The 19,373-nt window shown below is 48.8% G+C and overlaps 7 protein-coding genes across 7 annotated transcripts; 3 read left to right on the forward strand and 4 right to left on the reverse strand.

The window, feature by feature from the left end:
* Window positions 1-2,319: 2,319 nt before the first annotated feature.
* On the forward strand, window positions 2,320-4,304 carry F4807DRAFT_267181 (enolase-phosphatase E1). The gene is made up of 3 exons (XM_047994539.1): window positions 2,320-2,573; window positions 2,679-2,719; window positions 3,019-4,304. Exons 1-3 carry the CDS (start codon window positions 2,525-2,527, stop codon window positions 3,661-3,663), a joined length of 735 nt encoding a protein of 244 aa, XP_047857992.1. The 5' UTR covers window positions 2,320-2,524; the 3' UTR covers window positions 3,664-4,304.
* A 1,482-nt stretch (window positions 4,305-5,786) lies between these two features.
* Window positions 5,787-7,147, reverse strand: F4807DRAFT_267322 (putative methyltransferase-domain-containing protein). The gene is made up of 2 exons (XM_047994540.1): window positions 6,259-7,147; window positions 5,787-6,100 (listed from the first exon to the last, which is right to left on the reverse strand). The coding sequence occupies exons 1-2, from the start codon at window positions 6,922-6,924 to the stop codon at window positions 5,870-5,872; spliced, it is 897 nt and encodes a 298-aa protein (XP_047857993.1). The 5' UTR covers window positions 6,925-7,147; the 3' UTR covers window positions 5,787-5,869.
* A 5-nt stretch (window positions 7,148-7,152) lies between these two features.
* Window positions 7,153-8,325, forward strand: F4807DRAFT_411273 (60S ribosomal protein L25). The gene is made up of 4 exons (XM_047996683.1): window positions 7,153-7,406; window positions 7,574-7,641; window positions 7,703-7,995; window positions 8,059-8,325. The coding sequence occupies exons 1-4, from the start codon at window positions 7,382-7,384 to the stop codon at window positions 8,144-8,146; spliced, it is 474 nt and encodes a 157-aa protein (XP_047857994.1). The 5' UTR covers window positions 7,153-7,381; the 3' UTR covers window positions 8,147-8,325.
* F4807DRAFT_411280 (Tim10/DDP family zinc finger-domain-containing protein) lies at window positions 8,326-9,298 on the reverse strand (the record flags this gene model as incomplete). The annotated part of the gene is made up of 2 exons (XM_047996684.1): window positions 9,012-9,298; window positions 8,326-8,738 (listed from the first exon to the last, which is right to left on the reverse strand). Coding segments are annotated over exons 1-2 (278 nt in total), but the record flags the coding sequence as incomplete, so codon positions are not given.
* Window positions 9,299-11,712, reverse strand: F4807DRAFT_411286 (D-lactate dehydrogenase 2 mitochondrial precursor). Its single transcript, XM_047996685.1, has 2 exons — window positions 9,963-11,712; window positions 9,299-9,908 (listed from the first exon to the last, which is right to left on the reverse strand). The coding sequence occupies exons 1-2, from the start codon at window positions 11,565-11,567 to the stop codon at window positions 9,876-9,878; spliced, it is 1,638 nt and encodes a 545-aa protein (XP_047857996.1). The 5' UTR covers window positions 11,568-11,712; the 3' UTR covers window positions 9,299-9,875.
* A 582-nt stretch (window positions 11,713-12,294) lies between these two features.
* F4807DRAFT_267454 (calponin homology domain-containing protein) lies at window positions 12,295-15,004 on the forward strand. The gene is made up of 4 exons (XM_047994541.1): window positions 12,295-12,529; window positions 12,629-12,695; window positions 12,752-13,731; window positions 13,788-15,004. Exons 1-4 carry the CDS (start codon window positions 12,483-12,485, stop codon window positions 14,683-14,685), a joined length of 1,992 nt encoding a protein of 663 aa, XP_047857997.1. The 5' UTR covers window positions 12,295-12,482; the 3' UTR covers window positions 14,686-15,004.
* A 552-nt stretch (window positions 15,005-15,556) lies between these two features.
* On the reverse strand, window positions 15,557-18,736 carry F4807DRAFT_411291 (uncharacterized protein). The gene is made up of 4 exons (XM_047996686.1): window positions 18,331-18,736; window positions 17,840-18,157; window positions 16,077-17,787; window positions 15,557-16,017 (listed from the first exon to the last, which is right to left on the reverse strand). Exons 2-4 carry the CDS (start codon window positions 18,139-18,141, stop codon window positions 15,835-15,837), a joined length of 2,196 nt encoding a protein of 731 aa, XP_047857998.1. The 5' UTR covers window positions 18,142-18,157; window positions 18,331-18,736; the 3' UTR covers window positions 15,557-15,834.
* Between the last annotated feature and the right edge of the window lie 637 nt (window positions 18,737-19,373).

The following is a 19,373-nucleotide window of genomic DNA, read 5'->3' on the forward strand; positions in this document are numbered from 1 at the left end:
TCCACCCGGTATAAACAATGAAGGATTGCGAATTGCGAATTGAATAATTGAATGAACCGGACACGGCGGGCATTGGATGGTACCCTTGGGGGTCTACGGCGTATCCTAACCCCCGAATTGTTGGGTCCTCTGGGAATTGCCGGGTTAAATCTGGGGCAATCTTTAGGCTGCCTTTGGCTGATACGTTTTGACGCAGGTTGGCATCATCTCCCACTAAGGGGAGATAAGTGATCCTACACGGCGAGCAGATCTCACGATGGGATATGGGGGAGGGGGTCAGAGGGGAGGGCAATCGAACATGATGCAATACTTTGGGGAAGATGACTGATCGCCTCGCCCCTTTCGGCAGGCCTGGAAGGAGACATTCCACAGTTGGTCCACGACGGGTTGCGTGTGTCCGTGTGTCCGTGTGTATGTGTGTGTGTGCCCTATGTGTGATGTCTGACAGCTGTGTTTCCTAAGTTAGGATGGATTTCCTGTCGTGTGACCTCAGAACGGCAATGTCTCGAACTATGTGTCGTCCAGAGCATTCCAGCGAAGGACGCTATACAAAAGATTGTCGAATAGAAAATTAGACGGAAGCGGTAGCGTACCACTGTTTCCGACGCCGGCCGAAAGACCGTCGTCACGCATGACTTGACAATGCCAGATACGCGTTCGACGGTTTCAAGCCCAAAATATTTGGGCCTCGTCCGGAGCAACCCAAAACTTGCCAAACAACGACGAGCGAGTCATACTTCTCCCGCGATCGGCCTCAAACGGCCTCAAACATCTCGGCAATCTCAACGGGTAAGCTGGGCAAGCTGGCAGATTGATAAACTGATGGTGAGCCCACATAGATCGAATGCTTTAAAGACATGTCGCCGACCCCACGCGGGCGCATGTTGGGAATCTGCTAGCGAACGCGATTCCCGAAACACTTTCGGTCATCTTGTTACAAGATCTATACCTATAGATTCACTGATATAGACTATAGACGTAGTCTAGCGGTGAAGACTACGACATCATTGCGAAAGCCTAGCGAGCAGAATTCTGGGCGCGTTAGAAGCTATTCGGCCTTGGTTATCAGCTTTGTCGTTTCTCCATCGTCTGTACTCAGGCTAAAGACACGCATCTCGATTGTCGAGTGTTATGATACCATATGATCCCTATCGATATATGGTACCATAGTAGACTAAGTTGCTGCAAGTCGTCAAGGCGGTGGGCCGTGCAAACACGCAAAACGTGGTGGCTGACGATGGCTGGTGATGGCTAAACCGCAGCGTAGCCCTTTTGGGGATGCATCTCCAAATGTTGTTCATCCCTTCATGCATGAGTCTCGATGCAGGAAAAACAAGGTATCAATACTAGTAAGTCAGTAGTGGATATAGTACTATCATAGTACTACTATAAGGCTAAGTATCGTCAGGTATGCTGGTATGCTCAGTGCTGTTGGACTTTCCCGAACGATGGCTTAGGTAGGATCCTATTAATGAATATATTAAGAGGCTCGAACTGTCCGGGACTTTTTATCGTCGTTACTATGACGAGCTCGCTTCGTTGTAGGATTTACAGAATGCCTACCTATCCAGTTGGACGGGCACACGTCGTATCGCAGCCTTCTCTATACTAGTGAGATACCGAGGATATTGTATACTTTTTGGAGGTTGGTACGGCTGACGGGATGGTTGATGTATGCGTTGTTGAAAACACGGCTATGTAACCGATATGCAGGAATACGTACCCTCCTTGTCTTGCTTCAATGTTGTATGCAGCAAGATGCAAAAGATGCAGTAGCTCCTTCGATCTTGAATGGTCCATGCCCAGTCTATTCTCGTTTCGGTCTTATCGATTCGGTACGCTAGTTTTTAAAGATCCACTTCCGGCCGTGGTCCTTCCATTTTTGATAATTGTTATCGTTATGCGCCGTCGCTCTCGCCGCCGAGTGGTCTTTCTAAACCCTCTAACCCGTTCTAAATATTACTTCTTTCTAAACCTGGACTCGTGTCTAACCAAGCAAGTCATCCACCTATCCACCCAACCCACACGTCCTCGCAGATCGCATGGTCTTGGTCTTTGGGGTTTGCTTAAGTCTCGTCGCATCAAGTCTGCCGAAACCTTGTTGGTGCAGTAGCGGATTATAGGGTACGGATTATGTTCCTGGCCGATTCCCTTATTCCCTACTCTTTCGCATCTTTTGGCCTCTTGACCGCCTTCTCGACGACACGTCTCCAAGACGCGGTGTGCCGTGTAAAGGAAAAACTTTTTTTTCACCTTCCAACGTTCGTATCTGACTTATCTGATTCGGTATTATCCTCGGTCGAAGCTCAGACCTACGCCGTAGAAATAAAATTTTCTGCTGCTCGCGAATCTATCTTATTTTACGATCGGGTTCCCTGCGAACTTTTCCTTCACCGCTCTGTATCGACGGGAAAGACTTGCATTGGTTTCCGCTTCTCCCCAGCCTGCTAGGTTTTACGCAATACAGAGATCGTAAGATCTAAAGATCCAAAAGACGGGAGACCCACGGTCCCATCTGTTGTCGATGACCATGGCCGCATCTGCTCCCGTTAAAGTCGTATTGCTAGACATCGGTAAGGACAGCTCTGAGCCTGCCCTTGCTTTACATATATCTCCTACCTAGCATCTTAGACATCTGGGCGCAATAGCCTGCAATGGTAGCTAATACGTATCCTTAGAGGGCACAGTTTGTCCAATCTCTTTTGTCAAAGATGTCCTGGTAAGACATCCCCAGCTAAGACTGCACTGCTCCGAACCCAAGTTCCCCAATCCTGCCACCCTTGTAGCATTAGCCCTGTACCAAGACAGCGATCCCACTCAGATGGCGGTTGTGATGCACTCTATATTGAATTTCTATGCAACCCTAAGTCAGGTCGGTCTCAATTAATTTTGGCCGGTTATCAGGAATCGCGTCGTTTGGTAACTCAAAGTCGATGACAAAGTTGTCATGGTAGCCGGGTTCTGATAGTCTATGGATATCTCGAGTAGAGAATCCAGGTTGACTGATGATGATTCTAGTTCCCCTACGCCTTGAAGGCTCTTCCGAAGACATTGGAAGCCCAGTGGGACAACCCAGATTTTGCAAAGTACAAAAACGCATTTCCACCGGAGTATTCTTCGTCTAAAGAGGCATTGGAAACCCATTTCGGAGTCCTTGTGAAGGCGGATGTGAAAATTGCCTATCTCAAAAGTCTACAAGGTTACTTGTGGGAGGAAGGCTATGCTTCGGGCGACTTGAAGGCACCCCTATTCCCGGATGTACCTGGGAAGCTAGCAGAATGGCGAAATAAGGGCCTCAAGATCATGATCTATTCGTCAGGATCTGTTGCGGCACAGAAGTTGTTCTTTGGCCACACAGATGCCTCCCCGTCAGATCTGACACCGCAGATCTCTGACTGGTTTGATACTGTCAATGCCGGCCTCAAGACGGAAACAAGCAGTTACAAGACCATTGCTAGCAGACACCCCGAATTCCCACCAGAACAGTGGTTATTCCTGAGTGATAACACCAAGGAGGTAGATGCCGCCATCGAGGCGGGCATGCGAAGTGTGGTTGTTCAACGTCCAGGCAATGCGCCCCTCTCGCCTGAAGTACCGCAACGCCTACAGGTCATAGAGACTTTCGACTCTCTAGATGATGATCTTAACGTCCGTGGAAATTAATTGGCAAGGGGCGGGAGAAGGCGACGACTAGAATGAGGGCTCGTGACGAGAACACAACTCTCAACATGGAGGCGATTACAACAGTTAAGGAATGGAAGCAAATAAGACCAAAGGGAAAAAAATACTGAGTGTGACGGAATCACACCGGCGAGCCAATCCGATTCTGCCCTTCCGGCGGAGGGTGTCGAGGACTCGCAAATCGGCCGGCACTCAACTTTGATGTGGGGGAGCAGTCGGCGTGCTCCGGTTGCTACCTAATAAATCCAAAAGTTCCTCCCCTTACGTGTTGTACTCTAATCTGAGGGATCTCGTAGCGCATTTGTACTCTTGTGCTCTGGATATGTGGCCAGGGGTAGCTCAGTACGTCGAGAAACATCGCCTACGGGCATCGATTCACTTGCACTAAACTTGATATCCGAGACATGGGAAATTCGCCTCATCTAGAACAATGAATGACAGGTAACACTTCATGTCCGTAATTTAATCTCGCCGGTAGTAAATGTCTCGGGACCAAGGGATAGCTCGCCGTAACACTATCGGTGGTGTGACCCCTTACGACGGGCATTAAGTATCAATTTCAGGCAATTTCCCATATCGCTTTTGAAGGGCGGGGAAGGCTTGATGTATGTCACAGACGCTGATAGAATATCATCTCGCATGGAAACAAATTTCAATGTATGAGTTTCGTACATACTTAGGTTACTTCTCATCACTCCAATGATCTCCAATGCATACGTGATATCAGCTACAAAGCTGCTTCACGATAACCCCGGCTAGTTTGATTGAGGCGGGCCGGCGACCGGGGCTAAGAAGATCCCCGTACTTGAATCCGGGGTAAAAACAAATATAAGTACCTGACTCGTCATTCGGCGAGTAGAGTCCATCCATACGTGCTAAGGACTTCTCCTACGATGTAGACGAAGTAAGGCATTCGAGAATGCTCGATCGGCCGTCCGTCATCTGACCAAAGCGGGGTCTAAGTCCTCGTCATTGGAGCCAAGACTACCCCCATATGTAGGTAAGGCACACTCTCGTCGTTGCCTTTGGCAACCCGAGTGTATGAATCGTAGCATCGTGGCCTAGACTCCCAGTTGGGGGTCCGTCCATTCGAGGCGCGCAGGGGCAATGTCCTGAGGCCAAATCCGAATAAGTGTTTCACGAATTAATTGTCCAGAATCCAGAGAAGGAATCCGACAAATTGGAAGCCTGGCCACTTTCCCTAGTCGATTCACTAGACAAGCAACCAATTGATAGTGGTATAAACTAGCATGGTCCATAATGAACATGACTTCGACGTCGTCGAAAGGCCTTTTGCTCATCTAGGCATACTTGTCATCGACGATGTTCAAATACCCAATCAGGTAACTGTTAGTTCTAGAACACCATCTTATCAGTTCTTCGGTGGCGAACGCGTGTTCGCCATATTGATATTCCTTCTATCATATTCCCACGTGTCGCTAGTGACGATGGTTTCAAACGCGAAGGGGTTCTTTAAGACGAACCACGGATAAAATTGCCGAGTAGATCGTTGGGGACTGGAGAAGTACCTAATCCCATGTGTGTGGTTCAAGCCGATTCGAGCACTGGTCCCTTATGCCACACTAAGGTAGACGACTACGGCCGGAAGGGATTATCGTATAGTCAGAGCTTTGTGATTGATCCTTTTGGGGTAAGATGTGCCTCCCATCGTCGGTTATATTAGGTAATTGATCACAGAGATGTCTCAAGTGGCCCCTCTAGAGGCTAACGGGACCCCAAAGAGCCTTGATCAACCATTACCTGGACGAAAGGCGCAGGCGTCGCCTGACCAAGATGGTGTGGTCTTGTTGGTGGGCAACCTTCAAACCTATCGGGTAGTTATGTAACTTTGAGGCCCCCCTGCGGGGTAGGCTGAGGCCCATTCGAATACATTGTCGATCTCGATGGCTGGATAAGCGCTGCAATAATCAGATTATTAGGAAGCGCGTCTATGTGGATAGACACCGGACGAATTAGACCATGAGAGGATTTGGGGTAAACGAAAGAACCGACGTCCGGCATTGGTGGACATGCGAATGTGATTCCCGGGATGATAAACGGCCTCAACGCTAGTCTAATGCGATGACGATGTCCACCGTCATATCAATCTGCTCATAGAGCTAGATTTATTAGGTGATTGCACATCTTATTGATGAAGCCAGAAACCTCGTATGGTTTGATTCGGATATCACCCGGAGGATGAGCCACGCAGCACGACCGCAAAGTTGTTCCTAGAATGACCGGATCGAAGTTCAACCTTCTTGAACGTTGCAGAGAATGACCGGGTGGGGGCCTTTCGAAGAACCCAAAGATAATATACGAGTCTCTGGGTGACCTTGCTCTTGGCTTTTACATATCCTAAAGTATTCATAATCATCTCCATATGAGACTCGTTCATATATCTTGAATTAGTGACGCACTAAATGGGCTAGCAATCAGCAAAGGTTGTCATGATAGCAAATGAACATGGTGATTGTTGTCATATAGTGTACATGCATTATTGAAGGTAGGCATCCAGGATTCGATATCCCTTAGGACACTCAGGGGAATAACCTGGACACCGGGGCTTCGACTTACTGGTGCAGGTAGAACCATGAACAAACTCGGAAAAAGATCACGTAGTCCAGACGAGCAAGCTGTGTCAGGCTGCTTCAAGAAATCCAAAGTCCGAAGGAGCATCTCACCTCGTCCTATAGCATCGGGAACGAAATTTAAGACCAATGAGAGGCTAATGATGTCGAACCGCTCAGAGTCATTCTTGGGAAGTGGCCTCTTCATGAAATCCTGCTGCACAATGCCATCGCTTTGACTGTTTAAGTCTATCCTTTCCATATCGAATAATCCACTTCTTGAACATATGTTCGTAGTGCTTAAGGCTCCAACTTCGAGCATTTTCAAGCGGGTCTCTGCAGAAGTCCCTGCAGAAGAAAGGGGAACAGAACCCGTTGGTTTAATCCACTCCATTAGCACATGAGAACTGTCTCCCCCGCGGTCGAGTCGCTGACCTTGGAGGCTGGCCTGTTGGTACTTCTCGATCCCACCCAGGGCAGCAATCTCACTGTCAATCGCTGCTTCGGCGGCTCGGTCTCCTTTAGCGATAGCCTGAGATTTCTTTTTCTCCAGGAGATGATGAGAGTTGATCAAGGCCTTGGTAGCTTTCCTCGATATAGACTTGGGTTTCCGAGTTGTTGGGGGTCGCCCTGCGGCCAGATTTTTCGTACGGCCCTTCTTCTTTACCGCCATGATGAGCGGTGGCGTAGCTGTCACTCTTTCAAATATCAAGACGAGGAATTTGAACGGTGATATGTTGTGAAGTAGAGGGACAGTGCACAGCGTTTATCTGTCACTAAGATGCACTGTATGTTTTTAGTATTCTTTGTGGTTGACATTTGAGTATTGAAGGTGCAATGCACAGTATATATACGGTCCTTACATAATTGAATAGATCCACTTGAAGTTTTCGGAGCTGCATCATCAAGTCCCCGCCTCGGTCTTAGATTTCCACCCAATTAGAAGCTCGGACCTTCCAATTGCCCTAAATTTTCGCTTAGCCAGATCCACATTACCGCTTGCTTTGTGCCGCACCAAATTTTGATTCTATCAAGAAAACGTGCACGTTTGGAAACTTGAAAAGATATTTCATCAACCTAGAGTATTCCGACAACCACGACTCTAACGCCAAACGCCAACGACAATCACGATGGGTCCTAAAGTCTCTACGAAGGGTATGCCACCATAACCTAGAGTCTCGAATTTTCTTCGATATGAATCTTCCGTCGAAGTCGGCGCTGTTTGTTTCGCGCGCGCGCCTCTCCGGCCGACGCATCTAGCAGAGCAGATCTTGCGAGTTCTGATTAAAGAGCGATTGCTGATGCGTTATTTTCTAATACAGGAGGTGCCTCCAAAGCACCGAAGGGCATGAAGCAGGCGAATGCCGCCGCCAAGGCTGCCCTCCGTGGCGTAAGTTATCTTGGAATAACCGATGCTCTCGTTACAAATGGTGATGTTAATTGTGCCATAGGACAACCCCCACAAGAAGCGCAAGGTTCGCACCTCGACTACTTTCCACCGACCCAAGACCCTGCAGCTCTCGCGATCCCCTAAGTACCACCGCAAGTCCTTCCCCCACGAGCCTCGCCTGGACGAGCACAAGATCATTGTCCACCCGTTGAACACCGAGAGCGCTATGAAGAAGATCGAGGAGAACAACACCCTCGTCTTCATTGTCGACCCCAAGTCCAACAAGGCCCAGATCAAGCAGTCGCTCAAGAAGCTCTACGACATCGACACCGTCAAGATCAACACCCTCATCCGGTATGTTTCAGAGTCCGAATCATACTACTATTCAAAGTGACAAGTGCTGACTTCCCAACGTAGACCCAACGGTACCAAGAAGGCTTACTGCCGCCTGACTGCCGACGTGGACGCTCTGGACATTGCGGCTACCAAGCTTGCTCTCGTCTGAAAGAGTAGTTACGAGGGAGGACGCTTGATTTGCGGGATGATTTGGCAACGGGTTAGCAGATTAGATGCGCCTCCCAACCAGGGAAGGACATTTGCATTAGGGCTGGCGTTGCTTTGCCTACGGTTAGGCATATGAGATCAACGGAAAAGAATTGATTCCCAAACAAATACAAACCGAGTTCCCTTGGGTGATTTGCTTGCCTGTGTACTTTCTAGGTGTCTAATGAGTAGTGACTATATGTTCGTATTCCCACACATGATATGACTTCACGAATAACGCTCATATCATCCTTGACGTGGCTCCTTATGTAGTGCGCCTTCAACCCGTAGTCCCAGCATAGCTCCGTACAATCCGCTATTGTGGGATGTTTTTTTTTCCTATTACCAACCGACACGGGGTCATATATATTATACCACCAGACCTCAACTATTACCACCTTTGCTCTGCATAGACGTTATGGACAACCAGGCCACGTCGAAGAACCGCTCGGTGCAGTTCGCCAGGCAGGTCCGCTCGCTATTGTCCAGCGTGTTGGAGCGGATCGTGCCCGTGATGCACTTCCTAAAGCACTTATCCGTCAGGGTGTGGATTTCTGCGGGCCGGAGAAGTTCGCACGTGTTAGCGGGAACCGAACTTTGGGGTCTTTCGAAGTAGGTAGCTTTCCAGTCTTCTACGTTTTTTTTTTTTTTTTTTTTTTTTTTTGGTCGGGGTTTTCTTTATTGGTGCGTAGGGCGCGCGTGTAGGGCGGCGAAGAGGAATATGGGATGCGATGCGCCTGCTTATTCGTGGCTTGCGGATAGGACGGAGGGGAGGGGAGTGAATGGGGGGCAAGAGACGAGGGGAAAAGGGAGATGGAGCTACGTACTGGTTTGCAAATTGATTTTTTGAGTCTCGTTTGCTAGGAACTGTTGTAGGTCTTTCTTCTCATTGTCGCTTAGCTTGGTCATGTCGAAGTCGTCGAGGTTTACGCTGGCCATTTTTGTGGAGGATTGTTCGAATGCTAGATTTGGGGAAGTACTGTGAAATCTAGTGCGTGAAGAGGTAGGTATCAAGTATACAACCCTGGAAGACGACTAATTATCTATTCGACAATTGCGATGTAAGATTATTTCGTGTTGAGGTTCGTGCGGATATTGAGGTCGATGACGATCTGTGAAGAGGAAGTATGTAAATTTCCTACATAACTCCCACCCCTTATCTAATCGAAGTGCTTGGTTTATCGATAAGCTATATATAAGTCCATCTCCGGCTACGACCTACATAGATTCAGAACTCACCTGGCTTTAACTAGGTACTCATTATCGATCTCATATATGAAAACATGCTTAGAAGATAGGGTTTGGAATATATTATCAATCGCTTTTAAACCACTCATATATCATCCCATCATCGAAACCAGTGCGCCTCACATGCCGTTGTGGATATCCCTTTTGAAATACCAACCAAGATGACCTGGACTCGCGAAGACGTAAATCCCGTCCTTGTTTTGGAAGAGACTATCCTCTTGAGCGGTGGTGGTCCATCTCCTTAACTGGCACAAGTCGGTAGCCAAGGATTAGAAAGTACAAGGTTTTACACTAAATTTGCATTGTGCCAGTTGTAACAGCAATGCTCTGGATCATAAAATGGCGCTTCCGGCTGATCAGGACCGAACCTTCGTGGGTGTTTTGATGTATTGCCTTTTAATCCCTTACTATAGATAACAGTAGTAGTTAAAGAGATCTATAGTCTATATATACTTATAAGGGTTCATAATTCCGTTCTATGGGTGACGTTAGCACGCAGACTTAAACGCAAGGGATTGATGGATACTAACCGGATCGAAGAGTTTCTTAATCTTCTTCATCCACTCTATTATGCCATCATTACGGCTATAGCCGATGTACTTCTTCTTGGTTAAGCCTAAACCGTGTTCAGCGCTGATGCTGCCGTTCTCCTTGCTGACCCATTCATAGACGTATGGCTCAAGGGCTGCTTCCACCTTCTTATTGAATCCTCGCACTGCGACGTTAAGGTGTAGGTTCGAATCACCCATATGACCATACCCGACGACATCCACGACGGGATAGTCATCGGTATCGCCTTTTAGTCCCATATCCTCAAGCCTCTTTCTGACATCTTCCACAAGCCGGTACATGGATTTGAGCGGAATCGAGAAATCGTATTTATAGACTCCGCCCCAATGACCTAGAGTTTCTGTGATGCCCTCTCTTTGACTCCAAAGTGCCCTGAATTGGGTTTCATCTTGCGCCACAACACCGTCGGTGACGATCTCTCTGGACATAATGTCTTCAAGGAACCTTTCTAACTTCACGTTGTCGTGTTCGGAATCCGATCCACTTGTCTCTATTACACAATAGAATGGGTATTCTCCATCCAGCGGTCGCTTGTTTTCCTTTACCTTGTGGAATATAGCTTGGCTTTGAGAATCCATCATTTCGAAAGCTGATAGGATTTCGCCAAGCTGCGACTTGGCTTCCCTGAAAGCCTGTAGAAGTTTATCGTACGATTCGACGCCGAGGAAAGCAACATTGACAGCTTTTGATCGCTTGGGACATTGTATCGAGACCGCGGTGAGCATGCCAAGGGTCCCCTCCGCGCCGATGAAGAGCTGTTTCAGATCGTATCCGGTGTTGTTCTTTCGCAGCTTGCTCAGGTCATCGATGATCGTCCCATCAGGCAGAACAGCCTCAACCCCCAAAACGGTGCCGTGCAAACTTCCATAGCGGAGTAGTCTGAGCCCACCAGCATTGGTCGAAACGTTACCGCCGATATGACACGAGCCTTTGGCGCCTAGATCTAAGGGGAAAATGTAGCCCTTCTCGGCAAGATATTGATCGGCCACTTCTAGGACGACACCAGCGTCGGCGACTAGAATACCGGCATCTTCATCGAAGGACCGGATTTGGTTCATTCGGCTAGCGCTGATAACAATCTCGTCAAATACGGGTACGGAACCACCGACTAGACCAGTATTACCACCCTGGGGAACAACGGCCAATGAATGTTCGTTGCAATATTTCAAGATCTTGCTGACATGCTCGGGTGATCCTGGCTTTAATACCAATTTGCAGTGGCCCTGAAATTTGCGCATCCAATCGAGGTTGAACGGTTCTATCTCATCTTCCGCTGCATCGGCAGTCACGCCGTCGATTACGGCGGACTCCCTGCCGAGGATCCCCTTGAAATAATCCACATGCTCTTTTGTTAACTGGGCAAAACGGCTGTCTCGTTTGAGTTCTGGGTAAGATTCTGTTGTGAACTTGGCGGCTCGTGCGCTCGAGTCTCGAAATCGTCTCGGCGTGGTACTAGATATATGCCGAGTGGCATACACGGCGGGGTTGAAGGTCGTCGCGGATTTTCTCAGGCTAGGCGTTCCTACCCGCCTCAAGACCGGGGCAAGTCTTGACCTGCTTGCCATGATGAAGACTTGTAAGCAAATTAGATTATACAGAAAAAGGTAAATAAACTTCTTAGAAAATTCAATCCCTAGAATGACGCGGCTATTATACAATTGTAAGAACTCTATTCTCCGTCGGAAATCGATTCCCGAGGTTGACCTACTTCCATTTCGGGGAACAATCTAGACGCAGCCCACGGTTTAATGTTTTTATCGATAGAAGGAAGTGGCATAAAGTGGGGACCGGGTAGGGTTAGCCGTAGAGCGTGGGTAGAGCGTGGGCGGGGCGGGAAATAGGGGCTGAGGGGATCCCCTGGGCAACCAATTGTGGACGATTGGACAAGGTACACAACAGGTACAATTGTACACAATTAAACATAATCCTGCAGAAGCCTTCCCAAACCTGGCAACCCAATGCAACGTTATTAACAACAATCAACCAAGCAGCCAAGCAGCAACTCAGGAAGACGAGAGGACAGAATACTATGGTCCTTGGTCCTAACCTCCTGCGTCCTGCGAGTTTATCTGCATTTTGCATTTCGCATTTCTGCATTCTCTAACTCCTCCTCCTCTCCACCCAAACTCCCGACTCTCCCAATTGCAAGACGAGGCCCACGATCCCTTTTCGGTCCCACGCAGTGTCCTGTCGTATCCTATCCCATCCCGTCGTGACGTCTTTTAATAGCGAACCCTGGGATTGCGAACACTTCGAAGCAATCTACCATCTACAATCTGCCCTAATTGACCACGACCCGAAATACTCATAGTTTCCTTTCCGTACGCGCTGTGCCTTGTCTCCGACTCTAGCAAATATACGCTATCCAGTCGAAGAAGGTGAAGAAACTACGCTAAACACTACATACTGTTGAATCGCATCTGCTAGCCTTACCGCCTGAAGCCTCCCCTGAGCCCCCGAGGGGCCAATACCCGACCAAGATGGCTCACCAATGGATCAATGTCCAGCAAAAGACCTTTACCAAATGGTTAGCCAGTAATTTTGATTCCGTCACATTTAATCATGAGACATGTTTCTCATTGATTAATGCCCGCGGGAACTGGAACTAACACGATTGGAATGCTAGGATGAATACCAAGATTTTGCAAAGGGGCTTAGTGGTAAAAGACCTCGTTGCCGACCTAAGTGATGCCGTAGGTTATTTACAAAGCACCGAGCCAAGTTATTTCCGCTAACTTTGTCTTACAAGGTACTTCTGATACATCTTCTCGAATGTCTGTCGAGCGAATCGTTAGGACGATATGCGGCGAAACCGAAGTTGCGAGTCCAAAAGTTCGAGAACGCCAACACGGCTCTAGACTTCATCAAATCAAGGGGGATTCAGATGACAAATATAGGCGCAGAAGATGTAGTCGACGGCAATCGCAAGATCATACTGGGTCTTATCTGGACCCTAATTCTGAGGTTTACCATCAGCGACATCAACGCGGAGGGAATGACAGCGAAAGAGGGTCTTCTACTGTGGTGTCAACGCAAGACGGCATGTTACGACGAAGTTGACGTTCGCGATTTCAGTAGTAGCTGGAACGACGGACTCGCCTTCTGCGCGCTGTTAGACATCCATCGACCGGATCTGATCGACTACGATGCTTTAGACAAGTCAGATCACCGCGGAAACATGCAGCTAGCTTTCGAGATCGCTCATAAGGAGATCGGAATTCCCGACTTGCTGGATGTTGAAGATGTTTGCGACGTTGCTAAGCCAGACGAGAGGAGTTTGATGACGTATATCGCTTATTGGTTCCATGCCTTCTCGCAGATGGAGAAGGTCGAGAATGCCGGTCGACGAGTGGAGAAGTTTGTTAATAACATGCAAGGGGCCTGGGAGATGCAGAGCGCCTATGAGCGGCGGATGGCGGAGTTGTTGAGGCAGATCAGAGAGCAGATAGAACAGTGGCAGCAATCAACGTTCGAAGGTACTTATGCGGATGCGAAGAAGCAGGCAGCCGAGTTCGCCTCCTATAAAAGGGGCAAGAAGAGAGATTGGGTCGCCGAGAAGAGTGACCTAGCCACGTTATTAGGGAACATCAAGACTAAGCTGGGCACGTATCGACTTAGAGCCTATGAACCGCCACCTGAGCTATCGCTCGAGACTACCGAGAGGGAGTGGGCTAGGTTAACCGAAACTGAGATGATGCGTGCCCAGCTCATCAACGAGACCATTAGAGAGTAAGTTGTAATGCCGAGTGCATGCTTGATACATCACCCGCTAACTAAATTCGCAGTATCAAAAACGCCCTCCGAAAGTCTTTTGCCGACAAGGCGAACGATTTCGCGCTGGCACTTAACACAATGCAAATCGCCATCTCGGGTCTCGAAGGCGACGTGGAAGACCAGCTATTGCACGTGCGACGACTAAGCGACAACCTACCACCCCTAGATGCGTACCTGGAGAAGATCGCGGCCGTCGACGCCAAGTGCCAAGAAGCCAATATTGAAGAGAACGACTTCACGACCTACACCTACGACGAGCTATTATACGAATTAGGACTCGTAAAGTCGTCTGTGCAGAAGAAACTAGCCTTCCTCGAGAACCAGATGGTAGCGCGTAGCATGACGAACCTGACGCCGATCCAGCTCGAAGAGTTCGAGTCCGTGTTCCGGCACTTCGACCGCGACGACACGAACTCGCTCTCGGAGCTGGAGTTCTCGGCGGCGCTCGCGTCGCTGGGCTTGGTCTTCAGCGAGGACGAGATGCACGACTACTTCCTGGAGACATCGCACGGGCGCGACCGGGTCACGTTCGAGCAGTTCATCCGGTTCATGGTGGACGTGACGGAGGACCAAAACACGGCCGAGCAGGTGTTCCAGTCGTTCCGCGAGGTGGCGGACGGCAAGCCGTACGTGACGGAGATGGACCTGCGCCACTCGCTTGTGCCCGATGAAGTGATCGAGAAGCTCTGCGAGATCGTGCCGCCGCACCACGGCCCCGACATGGCCCAGGACCGCGGCGTGCCCCAGTACGACTACATCAGCTTCATGGAGAAGCTGATCACCGGCCCCGAGCGCCAGGATGGCCGCGGCAGCCCCGGCAGCAGCAGCGGCGGAGGCGGCCCGCTCCAGGATATAACGAACGGCCGCGTCAGCCCCTCGAAGAAGAGCAACGGGAATGGGTACCACTAAGTGGATCCTCGACCATAATCTTGTCCTTGACCTTCGTCGTGTAAAAGATAGGGGCCGCTTAGGCTAGGCAGGGGGGACCTGCCATTTTAATAAGTCGAGAGCACAGACTACAGCCACAGTCCCGTCCGTGTCAAACCGCGTTTTACTAACTTTTAACTTACAAACCTTCTTCTCTTCATGGGCTTAGGTGGCTCGGTCCTGGGCGGAGGATCGGGGACACGCAATGTAGGGACGGATTACCAAAAAAGAACTCTTTTTCACCAAATCTCTCGGAAGTTAAGCAAAACCTTGGGTTAGGTTAGGCTGGGCTTACGAAACGACGGCCCGTGCCATTATACATCACATCACATCACACTTCACTACAGACGTACACGTAATAAGGGGAGGACGGGGAAAGCAAGAGAAGAAGAGAGGAAGAAGGAAGGGGCTACTGTTGTAGATGTCGATGTAGAAAGCAGAAAGGAGTGTGCAAGCAAATAAACAGGAGAGAGAAAGGAGGCAGAGGGGGGGACATACCGTTGGAGGAGGAGCTTACAGAGCTTATTAAGTAAATACCTTATAACTACCTAGGGATTAGCATCGATCGGGGTGTTCTTGTCTTGTCTTGTCTCTTGTCACCTGTTTTTTGCTGAGATGGATGATGGGAAACTCTTCGTTACGCTACGCGGCCGGGATCTTGATCTTGCTTTTTTTTTTACTTATTTTTGGCTTTTTTCTTCTCCCCCACCGTAAATTGGGTGGGTGGCGTTTTGCGAAGAAAAGTCAGGGTCCCCGTTCTCTGTTAATATATCCCCCCTTTTTGATTTATAGATATGAAGATATATATTTCCACACAGCTTTTTTTTCCTCCCACGTGCTTACTGATTCGTAACATACCTGGGAAAACTGGAACACTGAAGTGAGAACGAGGAAGGTAGGTATGTAGGTATAAATAGTTCCATTGACCGTCTTCGTCTAGATCTGCCCTTCTATATCAATGCCAATTCAAGCCGAACCTCCCGTTCAAATCACGAGGTCCCGCGGTGTATAAACTCCGAACCCCATGCAAAATATATACCGTAGATGTATCCCCATGAACCGAAGACACCGCACACAAATGTTATCTAAGTATAATTGCCCAAGCAAAGGAGCGCAGAAAGCCAGCCCCATCTATTCCTTGAAAGCGTCCATATCCTTGAGGGCGCCGGCAAGTCGACGATAATCCCGCAACAGCTCCAAGACGTCGCCGATCCTGAGATCCGCCGGGTTCTGTAGGTCCATGAATTTCTTCTTGGGCGGATCGATCTTCGGGATGTCTTTCGGCGGCAGTGCCGCTGCGATATCTGGAAATGCCTAGATATAAAATTAGCTCATCTTGGATTCGGTTATCATGTTGCCCGTAGAGTTCTCACCGTAGCTAAGTCGCCGCCATCAGTCGGTCTAGCCGTACCGTCCTTTGTAGGTGTGACAGGTGTTGTAGCTGCGCGTCCGAAGCCACGCATCATGCTTATACCCGAGAAGCGATTCATGGGGTTCAGAGAATTACCGAAATTCCGCATCGATTCGACCAGAGCCGGGTTAGAGGATCCAGGAGAAGAGCCTTCGGCCGCGGCAGCAGGCTTCTCCTTGTTCTCCTCTGCAAAGACTACCTTTTTAGAACTACTTGCACTCCTAGCACTCCTCGTGCTGTCTGCACTTCGGTCCCTTGATACCTTCCTGCCGCCAAGCAGGGTTAAAATCTTATCGTCTTTTGCTATTGCGGGTGATTTTGAATCATCGCCGCCTCCTGGAGCGGAAATGCTGCCATCCACGGATGCGTCGTCCTCTGGAGGTGGAGTACCTATGAGTTTTCGTGCCTCATCTAAGGTTCGCGGGACTGCCAACTCTCGGCCACTGGCGGAACTATCTCGAAGTTTGCCGAGTAGAAATTTGTAGCTGTCGCCCAAACTAGTTCCAATAGTCTTGAAGCCTTGGTCGGCGGTGTTGAATAATGAATCGCTTGCCGTTCCTAGAGCCTGAGCGGGAGTTTGGATAAGGTCGCTCAACCGCCGACGTTGAATGGCGGCTCGCAAATCTGTAGACGGTGGCAATGATTTTGTGCCTTGGGTGTTCTCGGAACTGGTACTAGCCGAGCTAGGCTCTGGTACGGACAGACCTGCAGTGTAAGCGGGTGGAAAGGTTTCTGTCTTCGGCGTGTCAGGCCGACTTTCAGGTTTTAGGGGGCCCGACGATGCCTCATCCGCTCTAAGACTTGCAAGATCTACCGTCTGTAGGAAAGTGATTGCGGCCTCGAGATTCGTCAAGCAATATGCAGCTTCCCCTTCTAGCTTTTCTTCCCATCGAAATCTCTGTATGAAATGCAAATCACTGATTACATTGAGCTTCTCTGGTGGCATGGTTATTAAGGTATAGATGAGCATCGGCATGATCTCATCGGCAGATGATGAAGGATGAAAATGAGATAACGTATCGACGATACTCTTATGAGCGGCTTTGAGGTGGTTTAGCTTGCCCAGAGGATACCTCTTCTCGTGCATCAAGATTAGGTCTTTCCGGGCCTGTTCCAGGTACCCTCGAATCTCTTCTTTTTGTGCTGCGAGGGCTTCAGGGGTGTTCTCGGCAGGAGTCCCGAGATCAACTCCCAGGTCTACAGGCCCAATGCCTACAAGAGCTAGCGCGGCCGTTTTGGATCTGAGACTATCGTCCTGCGCTTCGTCTTGGGTAGTTCTATGGCGATATATACGATCATATATGCCTTCGCAAAGCCGCCTCTCAACGGCCTCTTCGAGGAGAATTCTTTTCTGCTCTAACGCTTTCCTAGCTCGTTTCCTATCGGCAAACTCTTCAGCCGTGAGCATTTGCTGCTCTTCTTTTGTCGGCGTTGTTTTTGTCTTGTCCTTATTACTGAAAGATGCTGCCTTGGATCTTAGCAGACTAGCTGCAGAGGCCCTTGAATAACTTGAAGGGGTTGGGGAAATTTCCCGGATTTGTCGGGTAGCTAAGCTATCTATATGGGTCCGTATATGTGAAGCAGCGACATGGTAGAAGTCTTGAAACAGTCGAGAAAGCTTCTCAATGTTCGGTGGCGTTGGATGGACTTTGGCAGAAAGAGAATCGATGAAGCTAAGTTGTTCCATTAGTTATGCTCAATGTAGAGAGGTTGTTTTAACTCAACTTGTCTGTCTTGCTCACCAGTTCAATTGGTATCTCATCCATATCCACGGAAGCCCGGGGTGGCTCAATTACATCATCGGCTGTTTCCGACTCGAACGTATCGAGCTTCCCCTTTTTCTGCCTCTCCGGTGGGGTATCTTGTATAACAGCAACTTGCGGTGGAGTGGTATTCTCTATGGTATTTGCGCGTTGAACACGAGGTCGAGACTCGTTCGACTCCGAGGCATGGTGACGAGGGAAAGTACTCGAACTCGAAAGTGACCCAGGCTTCGGCTCGGAGCCTTTGGGCGGAGTGGGCGGCATGAAGAGATGGGACAATCTAGACGCCATATGAGTTACCCTTCAAAGGAGAAGGTTGAGAGACGGGTTGAGACGAGTTGAGATTCAATAGTAGTCAAGGAAACAATTCAGATGAGCATTGAATATCAAACAAAAGCGTGAAACTTGTAAGTTGCAGGGACTCAGGAACTCGGGGACTCAGGGACGCAATACCAGTTGACCACTATCCACTATACACGGGGAACACGAGATGCTTCAAGGTATTGCAGTATTATGGATGTCTCTATCGGACGGCGATAGGCAAAACCGGAGCCATCAAGAATTAAACAGGATATATTTGGCATAAATGTTTGACGTAGTTGATTTGCCGGATTGAAGTTGTTCGTCAGACCGTTAGATTTCCACTCTATGCATGAACATGAGATACCGAAGACCTTGCATAAACCTTCACCTGCGACCTTACGTGAGTTGCTGGACATGGAAAGCTGGCTGGCCTTAGCCTTGTGTCAGGGGTAGAGTAGCGCTAAAGGCGGGTGGGCTGCCATTCGGGTACTAGAACGGTTACACAGTAGATATCCATTACATGCATATTGTATAAAGAACAACTTGGTACTTCCGTTGTTTCCGACATCTCGAACACTGGTTGAGCTTTCAATTTTCATTTGGTCTTCAAGTAAGCATTTACACACTCTTCATATCTATATCATATCATATTCTTACTATATTTATACACATGCCCTCTGTTTTAAATTCGAGTCATGCTCATATGCTTTGAGAAAAGCACATGATAGCTGCTTGCTGACATACATCCTTGTATGGTTCGCATGTACTAAGAAAGTCTAGGTACTACCCCATGTACCTTCGTGAATGCAGGCTGCGAGGTCGATCAATGGAACAAACATAATCCGACCTTGCAGATTACCAACAATTACCATCTTAGACTTCACTCCTTATCAACTTTTGAGGGGCACAACTATCTACAGAAAGATGCATCGCCCACTGTATATCATCCACTGGACGGCAGCAAACACGTGGCAGTCAAACGCGTCGTAATCAGAGAGCGGACAAGATAAGAAGGCGTCGTGCATGAGCTATGTGCAATAGACTGATATCCAGCTGCCACCGTTCAATACGCTCATGTCGACGTAAAAAGATGGATCTCATTGACCCAACAACGTGCAGCCTTAAGGAGCCGGTTAGAAGCACATCAACGACTGCAATGGCTAGGTAGGTACCTGGGTCAATCTTATAGTTTG

The sequence above is a fragment of the Annulohypoxylon truncatum genome (genome assembly GCF_022578515.1).
Source record: "Annulohypoxylon truncatum strain CBS 140777 unplaced genomic scaffold F4807scaffold_4, whole genome shotgun sequence".
NCBI classification, from domain to species: Eukaryota; Fungi; Ascomycota; class Sordariomycetes; order Xylariales; family Hypoxylaceae; genus Annulohypoxylon; species Annulohypoxylon truncatum.